The 18,718-nt window shown below is 44.7% G+C and overlaps 1 protein-coding gene across 4 annotated transcripts in view; it reads left to right on the forward strand.

The window, feature by feature from the left end:
• The first annotated feature begins 4,713 nt into the window (after positions 1-4,713).
• Positions 4,714-18,718, forward strand: part of fbxo42 (F-box protein 42) — a 44,359-nt gene continuing 30,354 nt past the window's right edge. The window contains exons 1-4 of one of the 4 annotated variants that reach the window (XM_078238960.1): positions 4,714-4,861; positions 9,942-10,199; positions 13,452-13,568; positions 14,850-14,984. In XM_078238960.1, coding sequence (XP_078095086.1) covers positions 9,953-10,199; positions 13,452-13,568; positions 14,850-14,984 — 499 coding nt within the window. In that variant the 5' untranslated portion in view covers positions 4,714-4,861; positions 9,942-9,952. Of the gene's footprint in view, positions 4,862-7,694; positions 7,755-9,941; positions 10,200-13,451; positions 13,569-14,849; positions 14,985-18,718 lie in introns of those variants that run through there. The other 3 variants (XM_078238963.1, XM_078238961.1, XM_078238962.1) reach the window with 3 other exon arrangements.

Raw genomic sequence — 18,718 nt, forward strand, 5'->3', positions numbered from 1 at the left:
AAGTTCATCTAGCGGGGAGCGGGAGGACATTGTTCCTGCGAGAAAGGGGCCTGCCTAGGAGCTTTGTCGCTCCCAATGAGTTTGGAAATCACCGGCCAGACTGGACTTGTAATGGGCTTTATTTGATGTCCTATCACTTTGGATTATTTTTGTAAATAGTTACTTAGCTTTTTTTCCATATATTTATATATCGTTCGAGGGATGTGTTGTTGTTGTAGGCCTTTAAGGGGTGTTTCCCTGAAAGGGTCATGCGACCCTCTAGTCCAATCGGGAGCTGAGTTGGGGACTCACTCAGACTTGTTTGGGCTTGGTCCAGGAGTCGGTGTTTTGGACCTGTGGAGTTTAAAACCTTTTCCCTTGCTCTATAATGTGCATAGTTATTCTGTTAATAAACCTTTGTTAGTTCACTGACCAGAGTCAGATTCTTAACTCACTGCTCTACAGGTACCATTGTTACAGTCGAACTGGAATTGCTTGGCGCGGGGCACAGCTAGCTCTGAAGAAGAACCAGTTCGGGTCAATATGGTGTAAGGATCCATACCTTTGTCGTATCCGGTGTATTCAGCCTTGATATTACATGGAATGGATTGAATTGGCTGTGGACCTGTTTTGGTGATAGTGGGGCCCTGAGGAGGAGGTCGAGCTAGATCATCCATTCAGCACTACTGCTGAAGATGGTTGCAGACTGGGAGCTGGGCTCCCTCATTATTGAGGAGAGGGATATCCATGGAACCTCCTCTTATTAGTTATCCACCATCATTCACAACTAGATGCGGCAGGACTGATCTAATCTACAGTCTGTGGGATTGCTTAGCTCTGAATATAACATGCTGCTTCCACTGTTTGGCATGCACGTAGTCCTGTGTTGTAGCTTCATCAGGCTGACAGTGTTTTTTGATTTGCTGCTGCTATGGCATGTTCACTGGCAGTTTTATTGAACCAAGGTTTGTGTCTTGATGACTGTGATAAAGTGGAAGGTATGTCAGGCCATGAGGTTACATATTGTGGTGGAATTCTGCTGCTAGTGAAGGCCAACAGTGCTAGATCTGTTCAGACTCTATCTCTGGGGGTGCCAAAGGAGGATGTTATCAGCATGAAGAGGAAACTTCCATCTCCACAAGGACTATGTGGTAGCCATTCCTGTGGATACTGTCAAGGACAGATGCATGCAAAACAACTGCGATTGGTTAGGATGAGGTCAAGTAGGTTTTTCCTCCATGTTCATTCTCTCACCATCTTCCACAAGTCTAGTCTTTTAGCCATGTGCTACTGAGTTACTCTTGGTGATGGACCCCATGCAGACTAAGTTCTCATAGAGTCCCTACAGTACAGAAGGAGGCCATTTGGCCCATTGAGCCTATACTGACCACAATCCCACCCAGGCCTTATTCCTGTAACCCCACACTAGGGTAATCCCCCTGACACTAGGGTCAACTTAGCATGGCCAATCAACCTAGCCCGCACATCTTGGACTGTGGGAGGAAACCGGAGCACCCAGAGGAAACCCACGCAGGGGACAGGGAGAACATGCAAACTCCACACTGACAGTGACCCGAGGCCGGAATTGAACCTGTGTCCCTGGCGCTGTGAGGCTGCAGTGCTAACCACTGTGCCACCGTGCCACCCTGTGTAGGTTGCAATCAGCAGGAGTTTTCCTCGCCCAGGTTGGACCAGATGCCCTGAAACTTTGATGAGCCTGAAGTTAGTGTCGAGAACTTCCAGTGCGGCTTTCTTCCAAATGTGTGCCATTGTAATTTTAAGAAGTGTCTGGGAGCAGGAGATACAGCAAAGGCTGTGGGACCTTGACAATATCCCAGTCACAATGCTGAAGAAATTTGCTTGACTCTGCAGGTGGAAGAAGACATACGCAGGGATGCGGATGGAGGGGCCTAGAATGTTCTCTGAAAGGTATAATTCTGTGAGTATGACTACGTCAGGCCATTGCTTGACCAGTCTGTGGGATGGCTTTTTCAACTTTGGCACAAATTCCTGGCTGTTAATGAGGAGGACATTCCTCTTGGCACGCTGGGCGTACCTTTGCCATGCCCTAAACCAGTGCTTAGGTCGTTGCAAGGTGCTCCATCTGTTTTTTTTCCTATTATAATTTGTTGTAGTAGTTTGATACAACTGAATGGCTCACTGGGCCGTTCCAGAAGGCAGTTGGGAATTACCCGGTTGGTCTGAAGTCACGTATTGACTAATCTGGATAAGGATTATAGATTTCATTCTCTAGATGCCATTAGTGAACATCCGAACATAAGATCTTAAGAATCGGAGCTGGCGTAGGCCATTTGGTCCCTTGAGAGTATCCCGCTATTTAATAAGATCTTTGCTGATCTGATTGTCTTAACTCCACTTTCCTGCCTGCTCCTCATAACCCTTCACTGCCTTGTAGATCAAAAATCTGTTGAACTCAGCCTTGAATATGTCCAATAAACTGCCCACTGAGGTAGAAAATTCCAAAGATCAGTGACCCCCGTGAGAGAAGAAATTCCTCCTCATCTCTTCTTAAATGGGAGACCCCTTATTTTGAAACTGTGCCCTTTAGGTCTGGATCCTCCCACGAGGGGAAACATCTTCTTCAGCATCAGAACCACATGGGTCTTTGCAACAGTCCGCTCACCATTACTGAGCCTAGCTTTTTAAACCCAGATTTATTAAATGAACTGGATTAAAATCCCCCAGTTGGATTTGAACTCAAGTCTCAGGATCATTAGTCCAAGAATGTGGATTGCCAAAAATAACAGGAAGTGCTGGAAAAACTCAGCAGGTCTGGCAACATCTATGGAGAGGGAAACCTTCTGAGTCCAATATGACTTCTCCTAATGCAGACATTAATCAGTGTTCCTGTTTTAACCCATTGAGATATACATACAGTTCAGAGATGGAATGGGATGTGAGGAATCATAGAATCATAGAAACCCTACAGTGCAGAAGGAGGCCATTCGGCCCATCGAGTCTGCACCGACCACAATCCCACCCAGGCCCTACCCCCACATATTTACCCGCTAATCCCTCTAACCTACGCATCTCAGGACTCTAAGGGGCAATTTTTAACCTGGCCAATCAACCTAACCCGCACATCTTTGGACTGTGGGAGGAAACCGGAGCACCCGGAGGAAACCCACGCAGACACGAGGAGAATGTGCAAACTCCACACAGAGTGACCCGAGCCGGGAATCGAACCCGGGACCCTGGAGCTGTGAAGCAGCAGTGCTAGCCACTGTGCTACCGTGCCGCCCCCATTTTAATTCATTCGTAGGACATGGGCGTCACTGCCTGGCCAGCATTTATTGCCTATTCCTGCTTGCCCTTGAGAAGGTGGTGGTGAGTTACCTTCATGAACAACTGAGTGGCTTGCTAGGCCATTTCAGAGGGCAGTTGAGAGTCAACCACATTGCTGTGGCTCTGGAGTCACATGTAGGCCAGACCAGGTAAGGACGGCAGATTTCCTTCCCTAAAGGGCATTAGTGAACCAGGTGGGTTTTTCCGACAATGGTTTTATGGTCATCAATAGATTCATAATTCCAGATATATTTTATTGAATTCAAATTCCACCATCTGCTGTGGTGGGATTCGAACCTGGGTCCCCAGAACATTGGCTGAGTTCCTGGATTAATTGAGTTCAACAACTTCAGAGCATGAACTCTCTCCTGCACCTTCACCCCATTTATTTTATTTCATTTCTTCTTTTCATCATATTCGTCCATTTTTATTATTTCATGTTCTCATTTTTATTTTTCCATTTCTGAAATCTTGTTCTCCATCTTGTCTTCCAAACAACCCCCACCCCAGGGCCAACTGCAACATTCCTCAGGTTGTCCTCTGACACTCTGCTTCTTTGTTCTGCCATTCACACATCCCAATCTCTTAATGGACGCTCTGAGTACCTTTCTCAGCCTTTATCATCACCATTTACATTTCCTTTGCCCCATTATAGCCCCCCCACATAGTATAAATCTTGTCCTGTTTTCTTTGTCTTTAGCTCTGACGAAGCTCCAGACTTGAAACATTGACTCTATTCTCTCTCCACAGATGTGGCAAATCTACTGCGTTTTTCCAACATTTTCTGTTTTTGTTCTGGATTAATAGTCTAGCGATAATATCACTCGGCCATCGCCCCCCCAATGGGAGACATTGGCAAGGTCTAGGGATAGGCAAGCTCCAGGGATAGGGGACATTGGCAAGCTCCAGGGCTAGGAGATATTGGCTAAGTGCAGAAATAGGGGAGGTTGGCAAGGTCCAGGGATAGGGGACATTGGCAAGATCCAGGATAAGGGACATTGGCCAGCTCCAGGGATAGGGGACATTGGGAAGATCTAGTTATAGGGGCCTTTGGCATGTTCCAGGGAGAGGGGACATTGGCAAAGGTAGGGGATATTGCAAGGTCCAGGAGTAGGGGGCATTGGCCAGGCACAGAGATAGGTGACATTGGCAAGGGTAGGGGACATGGACATTGGCAAGGTGCAGGAATAGGGGACATTGGCAAGGGTAGGAGACATTGGCAAGATGCAGGGATGGGGGGGAGAGACATTGGCAGGGATGAGGGGGGGGGGGGGGGGGGGGGACATTGGCCCATAGGTGCAGGGCTAGGGTAGCAGACTGCTCCAGCTGACCAGGCTCAGCAGGCGCTGGAGTTGCCGCAGCATGACGCTGCCGGCAGGGGGTGCGCGTGAGCAGCTGTGACGCCCTGAGTGCGTGCGCTTGCGCACCGCCGCGGTGGCTCCGGGCGGAAGATGGCGGATCGGAGCGACTGAGGGAGAGCGGGAGGCGGTGAGAGCCACGGCTTCCCTCACACAGGCGGCGGCTGCGGTAGCGGGCGGGCGGCCCTGAGCGCACGGCGAGGAAGCGAGCCAGGCTGGTGAGTGGGTGCGGCCCCTCCTGGCATCCACACAGCTGCGGGTTGGGTTGGGTTGGGTTGAGGGGGTAAAGCTGGGCCCCGGCAGTGGGGTGCCAGCACCCCAGGGGGGGCTGTGGGCAGGGTGGTGCCCACCCCGGGGAGGGGGAAGCTCTGTCCTCAATGCCGGATAAAGCCGAGCCGGTGGAAGCAAAGCCCAGGCAGGCAGGGCTCAGCAGGTTAGCAGCTCACCGTGGGTCCCATCGGCATCCGGCCCTTTGTATTGGGCAGACTCCCCAGCTGAGTGGGAATTGGGCCACATACCAATGGCAGTCTTGGAGGGCATGGGTCCAGGCTCCAAATGCACCTGCAGTGAGATCCCCTCTGCCCCTCTTACTGAGACATGGGGCTGAATCTAGAACCCCTAGGCAGGGAATTGAAGAGAGGAAAGTTAGCCCAACCTGTGATATGGGCTAAGAGAGGTGGCACAGACCCTCGAACTCGAAAATGCAAGTACAGTAGCTGTATGGCCTTTGCATTCCATAACATAATGGGTGGCACAGTGGTTGGCACTGCTGCCTCATGCCAGAGACCTGGGTTCGATTCCCGGCTTGGGTCACTGTCTGTGTGGAGTCTGCACATTCTCCCTGTGTCTGCGTGGGTTTCCTCTGGTTTCCTCCCGCAATCCGAAAGGTGTGCTGGTTAAGTGCTTTGGCCATGCTAAATTCTCCCTCAGTGTACCCAAACAGGTGCTGGAGTGTGGCAACTAGAGGATTTTCACAGTAGCTCCATTGCAGTAAGCCTACTTGTGACACTAATGAATAAATTTTGATAAATAAACTTAATCTGCATGAGGGTCAGCATAATCCTTGAACTGAATAATATTGATGATAAAGAGGAACAGCATTGTGCCTCCACCCTATAATGGTTGACTTAGAACTACCTGGTGTGATGGCTCCTGTATACAATATGAATAAGGAGGACAAATTAAATCACTGTGCCCACAATGTGGTTAAGGGGGTGGAGAGGTCACTATATTTCCCATGTGTGTAGAAAGGATTAAAAATGAGAATCTGACACGCAGCCAGAAGGTCTTGACTTTATTTTGGTTCTCTTAGTGAGTCTCTTGAATTATTGCAGAGGGTGGGAGGGATGGATCTTTTTTCTGTTTCAGCAAAACCTGGAATGCTTGACGTGAATAGTCAAATCTCAGGTGATATTTAATAATGGAACTGAATCTAAGCTATCCAGCAGAAACTTACTTTCTATCCTGAAAAAGTGATTTACAAATAAATAGAGTCTAAGCTAAGTTTATTTATTAGTCACAGTTAGGCTTACACTGTAATGAAGTTGCTGTGAAAATCTCCTAGTTGCCATACTCTGGTGTCTGTTTGGGTACACTGAGGGAGAATCTACCATGGCCAATGCACCTAATCACGTCTTTCAAACTGTGGGAGAAAACCGGAGCACCCGGAGGAAACCCATGCAGACACGGGGAGAACGTGCAGACTCCGCACAGACAGTTGCCCAAGCTGGGAATCAAACCTGGGTCCCTGGTGCCGTGAGGCAGCAGTGCTAACCACTCTGCTACCCATCTGAAGTATAATAAAAACTGCACCATGAAAGTCATTTTAATTTACCAAGAGTAAAGGTTTGAAAATGCTATTGTTTCAACTATAAAAGATGACAGTGGTTGCCTATTTCAGTTCTGTTGTTAGAAAAAGTGCTGGGCTGACTGGGAATGCAGATCAAGGAGCTTGCTTTGAATCAACCAACTCAGCGTCTGTACAATGCATCTTTGGAGTATTCAGTTGATGTGTAGTTATTGGAGCTGAGTCTCTACAGTAAGGCTACATTTCAAACTGTGTAATTGTGGAAGTGACTACGTTGCAGTGTTGTTACTAGGACTTCAGTAACGCATAATCGTAAGCACATTAAACTTTTATATTATGCCCATTTGAACTGTACAAAGACACCCAGCTGCACAATTCTAGGCTAAGACTTTCCAGTGTATGTTGTATTTGGATAGTGCTTTTTGAGCTGCATGACATTTGGGTGATATTCATGTTGTTAAAGTCTCCCTCTGGTGCTGGAAATAGTTTAATGAGATGAATTGAGCATTGCACTAGAAGCAATTTGCACTGTACAGTGTAGACCCTGTCAGTTTATAGCATGTTGTTTTGTACCATGTAAACTATTGGGCCAACTCGATCATTCAAAGCTACAGGTACAAAATAAACCAAAAGGCTAATAGAATGTTAGCCTTTATTTCAAGAAAATTGGATTTCAAGAAAGAGGAAGTGATACCTTAGCCAGAACCCATCTACATTACTGCCTTCAATTTTGGGCGGCAAACTTCAGCAAAGTTGTGTTAGTCTTGGAAAAGGCACAGCCCAGATTCACCAGAGTTATTCCAGATCTTAAAATCTAGACACGTATTGCATGTAAACAAAGCTGCTATTCCCTTGAGTTTAGAAATTCGAGGATGATCTAATTGAAACATTTAAATGATTGAGTGATTTAATAGGGTAGATACGGAGACATTATTTTTTCTGGCAAAGAAATCCAGATCAAGAGGACATAATCTTAAAATTATATCTCAGACATTTAGGGATAAAACCAGAATTGCTTTTTCATGTGGCTTGGTGGAAAAGTAGAATATCTACCCCATCTCTTGCAAGGTTCTGCATGTTAGGCTTGTTGAAATGTTTCGAAACTCATATTTTTGTTAGGTGAGAATAACAGGAGATGTGGAACAAATGTGAGAGACTACAGTTGAGGTACAGATCTGCCCAAATCTAATTGAATGATGAGACAAGCTTGAGGGACTGAATTGCCTACTCCTTCCATAGGCAACTTGATTCAAATATTCAGGCTCATCTGTCTCCCAGCACAACCTAAATAAAGTTGTTGAAAAGTTAGTATGAAAGTTTCAATAGGTGATGCTTTTTAACTGTTGTGATAATTTGAAGGAAAAAGGGCCTTCCACCAAAGAACTTCACAAATTGATAAATCAGAGGGGGACATGGTGGCGTCGTGGTTATATACTGGCAATCCAGAGGCCCGGACTAATGCTTTGTGGATATGGGTTCAAATCCCACCATGGCAACTGGTGGAATTTAATTTCATTTAATGATTCTGGAATACTTGCTGGCCTCATTAATGGTGATCATGAAACTATTATTTATTGTTGTAAAAACCCATCTGGTTCATAAACGTCCTTTAGGGAAGGAAATCTGCCGCCCTTACCTGGTCAGGCCTACATGTGACTCCAGAGCCACAGCAATGTGGTTGACTTTTAACTGCCTATCTTGCTACTTAGTTCTAGGTAATTGGGATGGACAACAAATGCTAGCCTCGCCAGCAATGTACACATCCCACGAAAGAATAAAACAAAAGGAACAAAGTTTATTGAGAGCAAAGGCAGTGATGCTTCATCAATCAGAACTCTTGCAGCAAAATGCTGGCGGGTCTTTGAGATAGATAGAGGGAATAATGGAAATAATGGTTCCCCTGTTTCCAGGAAAGGGAATTTTACCTGTGGCACAGCCTTTATGGTTGAATAGTGGGGGATGTTAAATGAGAATTCTGGAGTTTTACTTGGTTAGATAACCTGTAGAAGCAATAGACCTAATGATCAATTGGTTTTACTTTGCTGCGGTATGTAACTAACTGAAATTAAAGAAATCAAGTTTAAGTTGTATTTTTTAAACTTGACTCTTTTAGAAAAAAAATAGAAACAGCTAACAGTGTAACGCAAACCAAAATGTGTTTTCTTTCCTTTGTTCCTGGGAGCATGGTGTTTTGCTGAGACTGGGCAAGTAATTTCAGTCCTGACACACTACAGAACTACAATACTGCCACAGAGATTACAGAATTGTAGGGAGATTCTATCCTTTTAAAGATGGTTAGAAATCCATCCTTTTTTAAAATATGGTTTACTATTGACACCATTTCATCCTTAAACCAGGTTATCAATGTGTCTTTATGTAGTGCGCCATAGGAATTGAGAGATTTTGTACAGCACCTTTTGACCTTACTAAATTTGTAACAGTATTGACTAAGCGTGGGAAGTGTTGCTGTTTCTTGTATGTAGACCTTCAAAATGCTTGCTGTGAAGGCAAACGCCAAGCATTCTGTGTTAGCAATGCTGGAACGTGGAAAAACAACCAGCAGCGTAGTATTAGATTTTCTCCTAAATTAGGGCTGCGTGGAGGGAGCATTTTGAGCTGAATGACACTGGGCTGAAATACTGGTGAGTTCAGACATGTCATTGCAATTGATGGAAGCAATTTGAGATGAATTAAGAGCATTCACATGAGAAGCTTATTGCAACTTTACAGTGTCATTTTAAGTGTAATGTTTGCTCTGCTGTATTGATGTCAACACATAAAATGCCTCATGACAACATGAATGAAATCTGCGTGTTATTGAGTTGATTGGACCAATCAGGTTCTGGATAAGCAAGGACCTCTTCCAAAAATTTTGTAACCATTCAAATGGCTGAAGGGCGTATGAGACAGATAATCCCAGGAACCTCTATTTGATTGAAACATCTGGATGGGCAAGGTCCATAAATATTTTGACTTGACTGCGAGACCTTTATGTGTGCTTCAGCCTTTATCTTTTCCATTTTCCTGAAAGAGCATCCTCCTATTTAGCAGCGAGTGGTGTTAAACCTGATTTCAACCTGTGGGGAAATAACATGCACCTCAAATGTGCCTCATACATTCAGGATGCTACTAAATCCTGAGCTGCTGATAATATGTCCACAAAAGAAACTTGTAAAGCCCCATCAAGTTTTAAGGGAAGTATTTTGTTGGTCTAATCCAAGGGACATCAGATATAGAATTTTGCAGAAGTAGGTTAGGTTTGTCTTCTGATGTATGAATTTTGTTATTAGTAGTGATCTATAAAACAGTGTGAAGGGTGCGGAGAAAACAATGCAAGTCTGATAGCAGCGCCCCAGCATTCTTGTACTGCCAATATCTGGTTAATATTATTGATATCAGCATTCAGTTAATTTTTTAATCGTTTGTCTTGCACATATAATTGCCACAATTTCAGCCCACCTTTGAACAAGTCTTTCTCATTTGTGATATAGAGTGGCATGCGATGGCCAGCTCGTCAGACAGCGAGGATGACAGTTTTAGTGCCATGGACACAGAAGAAATATTGGATGGGCCCATGGAGCAGGACGAGGAACCTCATGTTGAATTGGAAGTTGAGGAAATGAGGCATAACCGCTCGATGTTAGAGTTGCCTGAGGAAGTGCTGGAATACATCTTGTCCTTCTTGTCTCCATATCAGGAGCACAAAACAGCTGCCCTTGTTTGTAAGCAGTGGTATCGACTTATTAAAGGTATGGAAGGGTTTTGAACTAGGATAGAGATCTGAGGCTATGAGCAAAATGTTAATTTGAATCATAGAATGGTTACAGCACTGAAGGAGGTCAGATGGCCCATCGTATTCATGCTGGCTGTCTGTAAGAGACATTTCCATAATCCAGCTCTCCTACCTTTTTTCCTGTTCAGATGTTAATTCAGTTCCTTCTGAAAGACACAATTGAATCTGCGGCCTCCAGATTCTCAAGCAATGTATTCCAGTTCCGAGCCACTTGCTTTGGAAGAATGTTCTTCCTCATATTGCAGTTGGTTTTTTTTGCCATTCGCCTTAAATTGGTATCGTCTGGTTAAAATCATAGGATCCGTACAGTGCAGAAGGAGGCCATTCAGCCCATCGAGTCTGCACTGATCACAATCCCACCCAGGCCCTATTCCCATAACCCCCATATTTACCCTCTTAATCTCCCTGACAATTTAGCACGGCCAATCAACCTAACCCGCACATCTTTGGACTGTGGGAGGAAACCGGAGCACCCGGAGGAAACCCACACAGACATGGGGAGAATGTGTAAACTCCACACAGACAGTGACCGGAGGCTGGAATTGAACCTGGGTCCCTGACACTGAGGCAGCAGTGCTAACCACTGTGCTACCGTGCTGCCCTTTCTTGATCCTTTTGCCAAGGGAGCTAATTCTCTTTATTAACTATGATTTTGAATACCTCTATCAAATTTGCTCTCAACCTTCTCTTCAAGATCCCCAGATTGTCCAATTTATCCCCGTCACTGATGTCCTTCATACCTGAAACCATTCTCGTAAATCTTTTCTGGACCCCCTCTAAAGCCTTCATATCCTTCCTAAACTGTGCAGCCAGAATTGGACACAGAGTGAAACCTAGCCAGTGTTTTGCAAATATTAATTGTAGCTTCCTTGCTGTTGTACTCTGTGCCTCTGTTTTTGAAGCTCAGGATTACATATGCCATTTTAACTGCTACCTCAACCTGTTGAGCCATCTTCTTTGATTTGTACCCAAATATCCCTAGCTCTCCCTGTCCCGGTCCTCCCTTTAGAATTGTACCCTTTATTTACATTGTGTCACCTTGTTCTTCCAACCAAGATGTGTCAGTTCACACTTCTCCGCATTAAATTTCATCTGTCATATGTCCACCATTCCAAAAAAAAAGGTCTGGGAATAAGACCATAAGATATAGGAGCAGAATTAGGCCATTTGGCCTGTTGAGTCTGCTCCGCCATTCAACCATGGCTGATAAGTTTCTCAACCCCATTCTTCGCTTTTTCCCTGTAACCCTTGATCCCCATACCAAACAAGCACCTATCTATCTCTGCCTTAAATGCACTCGATGATCTGGCCTCCACAGCCTTCTGTGGTAATGAATTCCATAGATTCACCACCCCCTGGCTGAAGAAATTCCTCGTCACCTTGGTTCTAAAGGGTTGTCCCTTTACTCTGAGGCTATGCCCTCAGGTCCTAGTCTGTCCTACTAATGAAAACATCTTCCCCACGTCCACTCTATCCAGGCCTTTCATTATTCTGTAAGTTTCAATGAGATCCCCCCCTCATCCTTCTATACTCCTACTTCTATATCGATGACAGACCCAGAGTCCTCAGGCGCGCCTCATACATCAAGCTTTTCATTCCCGGAATCGTTCTCGTGAACCCCCTCTGGACCCTCTCCAAGGCCAACACATCCTTCCCTAGATAATGGGATTAGCTAAAATGCTATTGTAGAGAGCTGGCATGTAAACCACACTGGTCTGATCTCTTGCGCAGTAACTATTCTATGATTGTGTCTGTATCCTCTTGAAGTCTATCACTATCCTCCTCACAATTCATAATACTTCCAAGTTGTACCATCTACAAACCTTGGAATTGTTCACTGTACACCCAAGTCTCAGACATTAATACATCCCATGAAAAGCAGTGGTGTCAGTACTGACCCCTGGGGAAGTCCATTGTATACATTCTAGTTTAAAAATCAATGATTTGCCACTTTTCTCTCTTTCCTGTCACTCATTCAACTTTATATCCATGCTGTCACTGTGCCGGTTTTTTGTACAGATTCAAATTGAGTGACAAGTCTGTTATGGGACCCTATCAAATCCCTTTTGGGAGTCCATGTACACTACATCAACCACATTACTCTCATCAATCCCGCTGTCAAAAGGCTCAAACAAGTAATTTAAATATAATTTGCCTTTGACAATTCCCTGCTGGATTTCCTTAATTGGTCCACTTGTTCAAATGACTGTACAATTTGTCCCAGATTATCATTTCTAAAATCTTTTTCACCATCGAGGTATGGCATGTAGTTGCTGGGTTTATCCTTGCACCCTTTTTAAAATAAGGGTACAACACCTGCAATTCTCCAGTCCTCTGGCACCGCACTCATATACAAGGAGGATTGGAAGATAATGATCAGTACTGCCACAATTTCCACCTTTACTTCCCTCAGCATTCTTGGATGTATTCCATCTTATTCTGGTGACTTATCAGCTTTTAAGTTCAGCCAAACTTTTTAATACCTTCCCTTTATCAATTCTTAGCCAGTATTTTAACTATCTCCTCTTTCACTGTGACTTTGGCAGCCTCAGTAAATACAAATCATAGAATCACTACAGTGCAGAAGGAGGCTATTCGGCCCATCGAGCCTGCACCAACGACAATCCCACCCAGGCCCTAGCCCTGTAACCCCATTATACAACTGTGTTGCCACTGCACTCACTCTCCAGTGTTGAACTGGTGCAGAGAGCCTGTGTGCCCTCCTTGTACTGAAGATGCATGTACTGTTTGCACTTGATTCTGTAGATTTTTGTTGAGTTCTTGCAGAGAAGATGTATGGTGGGTTAAAGCGCTGGAGCAGTAGTGAGTGGAAGGACCCTCTTGAACCTATTAATGTTTTTGTGTTTAATAGCCTTTCCTGCTTCGTCTGCTGCAACTCTAAAATACCATTGGGTTTTACCGGCCTCAGTTGTGTTTCCGATTTCAGTTGCAACAAGGTAGTTGTGGTGGGGGGTTGGGTGCAGTCATAAATAAAGTTGCTATGTCAATGCAATATGCAGCCTCACAACAGGAAAATAGTTCCGAATGCCAGAAGTTTGAGAGTTATCTGCTTGAGTTAATCGACTCGGTGAAATCCTTAGTGGTGGAAGTGAGAGGTTTTGGGGGGTGGTAGGAATGTCTCAGGTACACGGATTTCTTTCCTTTTTTTGAAAATGCCACTAAGCTTCTGTGTCTCTTTGACTTGCAGGCGTGGCTCACCAGTGTTACTATGGTTTTATAAAAGCCGTTCAAGGAGGATTTATTCAGTGGGAGAGCCGGACCTACCCCTACCCCGGGACTCCGATTACCCAGCGCTTTTCACACAGTGAGTAGAGTTTCCTGATAGCATTGTTTTGGGCTAAGTGAAGGGTGTTTATTCAAACAGTTACTGTACTGTATTGGGATTGCTGCTCCTTACGAATTGTAACTGCAGTGTACTGTGCTGAAGCAGAAAGCCCACAGGGATTATGTTTATGTCAGAATCTATTTTTAATATTGTTTTTTGGGAATTTACCAAGCTTGGAGTGAAATATGATTTTGGTGAGTGCTTGAGCAGTATTCACCATGTTCTCCTTCCACTTGACATCCTTTCTGTCCCCCCCAAAAAATTGAATATAAGTAAGGAGGCCTTACTAAACGCAATTATATAGTGTTTAGGTGAGACCACAGCTGGATTACTGTGTGCTGTTTTGGCCACCTTACCCATGGGTGGCACAGTGGTTAGCACTGCTGCCTCAGTGTCAGGGAACCGGGTTCGATTCCCGGCTTGGGTCACTGTCTGTGCGGAGTCTGCACATTCTCCTCATGTCTGCGTGGGTTTCCTCCAGGTGCCCCGTTTTCCTCCCACAACCCAAAAGATGTGCTGTTTAGGTGCATTGGCCATGCTAAATTCCCCCTCCGTGCCCGAACAGGCGCCAGAGTGTGGCGACTTGGGGATTTTCACTTGTGACACTAATAAATAAACTTAAACTTGAAACTAAACTAAAGAAATGACGACCCAGACTCGGAAGAGTTGGCCATATTCTCTCTCCACAGGTGCTGTCAGACCTGGTGAGATATCCAGCATTTTTCTGTTTTTGTTTCCAGCATCTGCAATATTTTGCTTTTATCTCTAGTTTTCACCATGTGATTTTGAAGTCATATTTAATGGCATTTACTTCTTTGACAATCCAATATATTCAACGTTGTAAAGTAAGTAAAAGTAAAGTTTATTTATTAGTCACAAGTAGGCTTCCATTAACAGTGCAATGAAAATCCTCCAGTTGCCACACTCTGGCACCTGTTCAGATACACCGAGGGAGAATTTAGCATGGCCAATGCACCTAACCAGCATGTCTTTTGGACTGTGGGAGGAAACCGGTGCACCCAGAGGAAACCCACGTAGACACGGGGAGAACATGCAGACTCCGCACAGACAGTGCCCAAGCCAGGAATTGAACCCAGGTCCCTGGCGCTGTGAGGCAGCACTGCTAACCACCGTGCCACCCCTATAGAGTGTTAAATAAGGGCGATATTACAGTTTAGACATATTGTAGTGTAGCTTTTGGCTTTTGTTGCCTTCACACTCTTAAGCAAGACCTCCTACTGTTCATCTTTTTAATTCCAGGTGCTTGTTACTATGATGCCAATCAGTCCATGTATGTCTTTGGGGGTTGCACTCAAAGCAGTTGCAATGCAGCATTCAATGACCTTTGGCGGCTTGACCTCAACAGCAAAGAATGGATCCGACCTCTGGCATCAGGTATGTGGTAGAACAAAGAAGAGGTGAAGAGTATGATGAAATCTAATTGATCAAAATAACAATCTATCTGCCTGCCCAGAGGCATCATATAGAACCAGGAGATCATGCCTGGATTGGATACATTTCTTGATGGTTGTTGCTCAGTGAATGGGTGTAATTCAGAGTTAATACCCTACTGGGGTGTGCCAATCAGTAACAAACAATGAATGGTTACACAAACAAAAGCTGGTTAATGGTGCTACAATAGCAAAGAGGAAGTGTGCTGGAAATGTTGCAGCAATCTTCCTCAGTGGCCTAGCGGGGAATGCAATAAACTGGATCATGCATTCACCCATTCAAACAGGAAGGTTCAATGCAGCTGAGCCAGCAAGTAGAGTCCAGCTATTAGTTTCAGCACCCATTGTGTTGGATATTGAAAATTAGCCAGAGTTCCTGATGCTAATTATTATTCAGCAACTCCTGGGAATCGAATGTGGCCCCAGTGAGGACAGATAGGGGTCAACCGTGATGCTTTCTACAGTTGAATAGCATGCCAGCTGAGCTCAAATACGAAGACCAGACATTTGAGTGAAGTCCCAAAGGACGGCTCGAGCCCCTCGGAGCCTAATCTGCAGCAGGAGTTGGGCATTCAGGAAAATGGAAGAATAAAATTGACAAAACTAGAACTCCACATTCTACAGGCTCGTTATAAGTCATGCTTTTCTTCATTGGTGTTTGAACCACATTGAAGCTCAGAGGAGCTCTTACCCTGAAATGAAGAATTCCAGAAGGAACTGCATCTTTTGTGCTTGAATGCATTCTGAATACTTCCAGCTGTGTCCTGAATTTCAGAAGCACAGCCATACCTGCTAGTCTCTCCCAAATGTGTAGAAGCAGCGAGCTTGAGTTCATTCACACTGGGGCCAGCTAGAGCAGAATTGAACTGACTCTTTGGGGTTGAACCCTCTAACGGCCAAGAAGTTGTATGTGTGTCTGTGGATCTTTATAACTTCAGGCTCCTGATATATTTTTGAAAATATTTGAAACATTTCTCCATGGAATGCTGTGAATATTTGCCATTTCAAAAAATTACAAAACCAATCAGAATGGAAAGAACAGTACAGAAGGCTGTTAATCATAACTGATTTTTAAAGAGATCTTGCCATTTTTCTTCCTCCTCCATCCCAGCAGTGATCCTTGCTTTTGGTTCTGCAGACTTTGTATGCAGTGTGACACCCCGGACATGGCCACTCAGAGCTCTGAAGAAGGGTCAGCCAGAATCAGCAGGTCTGACAGCATCTCTCTCCACGGATGCTGTCAGGCCTGCTGAGATTTTCCAGCATCTTCTGCCACTCTTAATTGGCCTTGGTGATAGCCTGCAAGACATTCGGTCTTGTGGGGCCATCCTGGCCCCCTACACATCCTATGGAATGGTCAATTTTCCTGTCCTTAACCTGGGTGAAGTGGGCCATTTGTAGCCCTTTCTTCAGCTGAAGAAAGGAGGAAAAAAGCATGGCGTCTGTCATGACTTCAGGGCATCCCAACTCATTTGCAATCTTCGATTTATTTTCAAAGTATATTCACTGTTGTTTTGTAGGAAACCGCAGCAGCCAATTTCACACAGCAGAGTCACGCGATTGGCAGTGAGACAAATAACCAGTTAAACCTGTTGGTTGAAGGAGGAATTTTTTCCCCCAAAAGTATACTTTATTTACATAAAATCTGAAAACCACATTGCAAAACATTTCCAATTATTACTGTAGTAATGTTCAACGGTATTTACATTTTCTGCTGAAATTAGAATTCATGCTGATTTCAGTTTGAGAACATTACATGTGTTTCAATATTTATGTTGCAATGCCCAAAATTCATTACAAACTGTATACATTGGTTGAATTGCACTCTGCAGTACTTCAATGAAGTTACATACAGTGAAAATTATACACAGTCTGATGGGTTTTACCCAATTACTAGCCCCTTGGTCTACATTGGCCGAAAGCTTTGCATAGTAGCATTTACCCACTGAATTTGGGAAGGGCAGAGCTAATGTTTCGAATCTGGATGACCCTTTTTCAGAGCTCTGAATGGCCATGTCCGGGGTGTCACAAGGCACTGAAGGAGGAATGTTGGCCAGAAACCAGGACAACTCCCCTTTCCTCTTTGCAAAAAGTTTGCCTCTTATAACCCAGCATACTCTTGGTGCTGCACTTGAGTGAAGGTCTACATTATGTGTATGGGTCTTTTGGTGCAACTGAAGTCGCAGAGCCAGTACATGAGATTGAACCAAGCTGCCATAAAGGCAACTAACTCAGAACATGTAGGAACTGAACCTGGACTGTGTGGTCTGTGTGGTTCAGTCTTCACTGAACTCCATAACTAGCGATGAATATCCTCATTAGATTGGTGGGTGGAATTGAGTATATTATTAACAAAGATATTAAACTGAGCATCAGCAGTAAAGCTGTTCTCCAGGAGAAAATCGATCCCAGAATTGAACTTAAAGCTATTTGATTGCAAGTTTAATTGAATAATTTAATTGAGGGGTTTGGATTATGAGGAGAGGCTGAGGAGATTGGGTTTGTACTCGTTGGAGTTTAGAAGGATGAGGGGGGATCTTATGGAGACTTATAAGATAATGCGGGGGCTGGATAGGGTGGAGGCGGAGAGATTCTTTCCACTTAGTAAGGAAGTTAAAACTAGAGGACACAGCCTCAAAATAAAGGGGGGTCGGTTTAAGACAGAGTTGAGGAGGAACTTCTTCTCCCAGAGGGTGGTGAATCTCTGGAATTCTCTGCCCACTGAGGTGGTGGAGGCTACCTCGCTGAATATGTTTAAAGCGCGGATGGATGGATTCCTGATCGGTAAGGGAATTAAGGGTTATGGGGATCAGGCGGGTAAGTGGTACTGATCCACGTCAGATCAGCCATGATCTTATTGAATGGCGGGGCAGGCTCGAGGGGCTAGATGGCCTACTCCTGCTCCTATTTCTTATTTATGTTCTTATTTAACTTGGATTGGAGATGACGGCATCTCCAATCCAATTCGGGCGGCACGGTAGCACAGTGGTTAGCACTGCTGCTTCACAGCTCCAGGGTCCCGGGTTCGATTCCCGGCTCGGGTCACTGTCTGTGTGGAGTTTGCACGTTCTCCTCGTGTCTGCGTGGGTTTCCTCCGGGTGCTCCGGTTTCCTCCCACAGTCCAAAGATGTGCGGGTTAGGTTGATTGGCCAGGTTAAAAATTGCCCCTTAGAGTCCTGAGATGCATAGGTTAGAGGGATTAGCGGGTAAATATGTGGGGGTAGGGCCTGGGTGGGACTGTGGTCGGTGCAGACTCGATGGGCCGAATGGCCTCCTTCTGCACTGTAGGGTTTCTATGATTCTATTCTATGAATATTTTAACCCAATATGAGTTGGTAATGCCACATTTTGGGAGCTTGTCTTCTCAGGGGGTGGGGGTGGGAGGCTGTTGAGTTGGATGATCATAATGAATGGCGGAGCAGGTTCGAAGGGCTGAATGGCCTCCTTATTTTCTATGTTTCAATTAAACTGATAGACTTGATATTGCTGAGAAATGACAGGGAGGATGAATCTAGAATTCAGACATTGCAATGGGGGAATTAGTGCATTGACCTTGTTCTTTTTCCTCTGTGTGAATAAATTCTTTTTAAAACGTTGAAATATGCAAACTATGTAATCAGGTTAATTTAATTAAAATTTTGAATGCAGAATGAGAGGCTAGAAATACAAAATTCTGAC

Source organism: Mustelus asterias, chromosome 22 (assembly GCF_964213995.1).
Source record: "Mustelus asterias chromosome 22, sMusAst1.hap1.1, whole genome shotgun sequence".
In the NCBI taxonomy this organism is placed as follows: domain Eukaryota; kingdom Metazoa; phylum Chordata; class Chondrichthyes; order Carcharhiniformes; family Triakidae; genus Mustelus; species Mustelus asterias.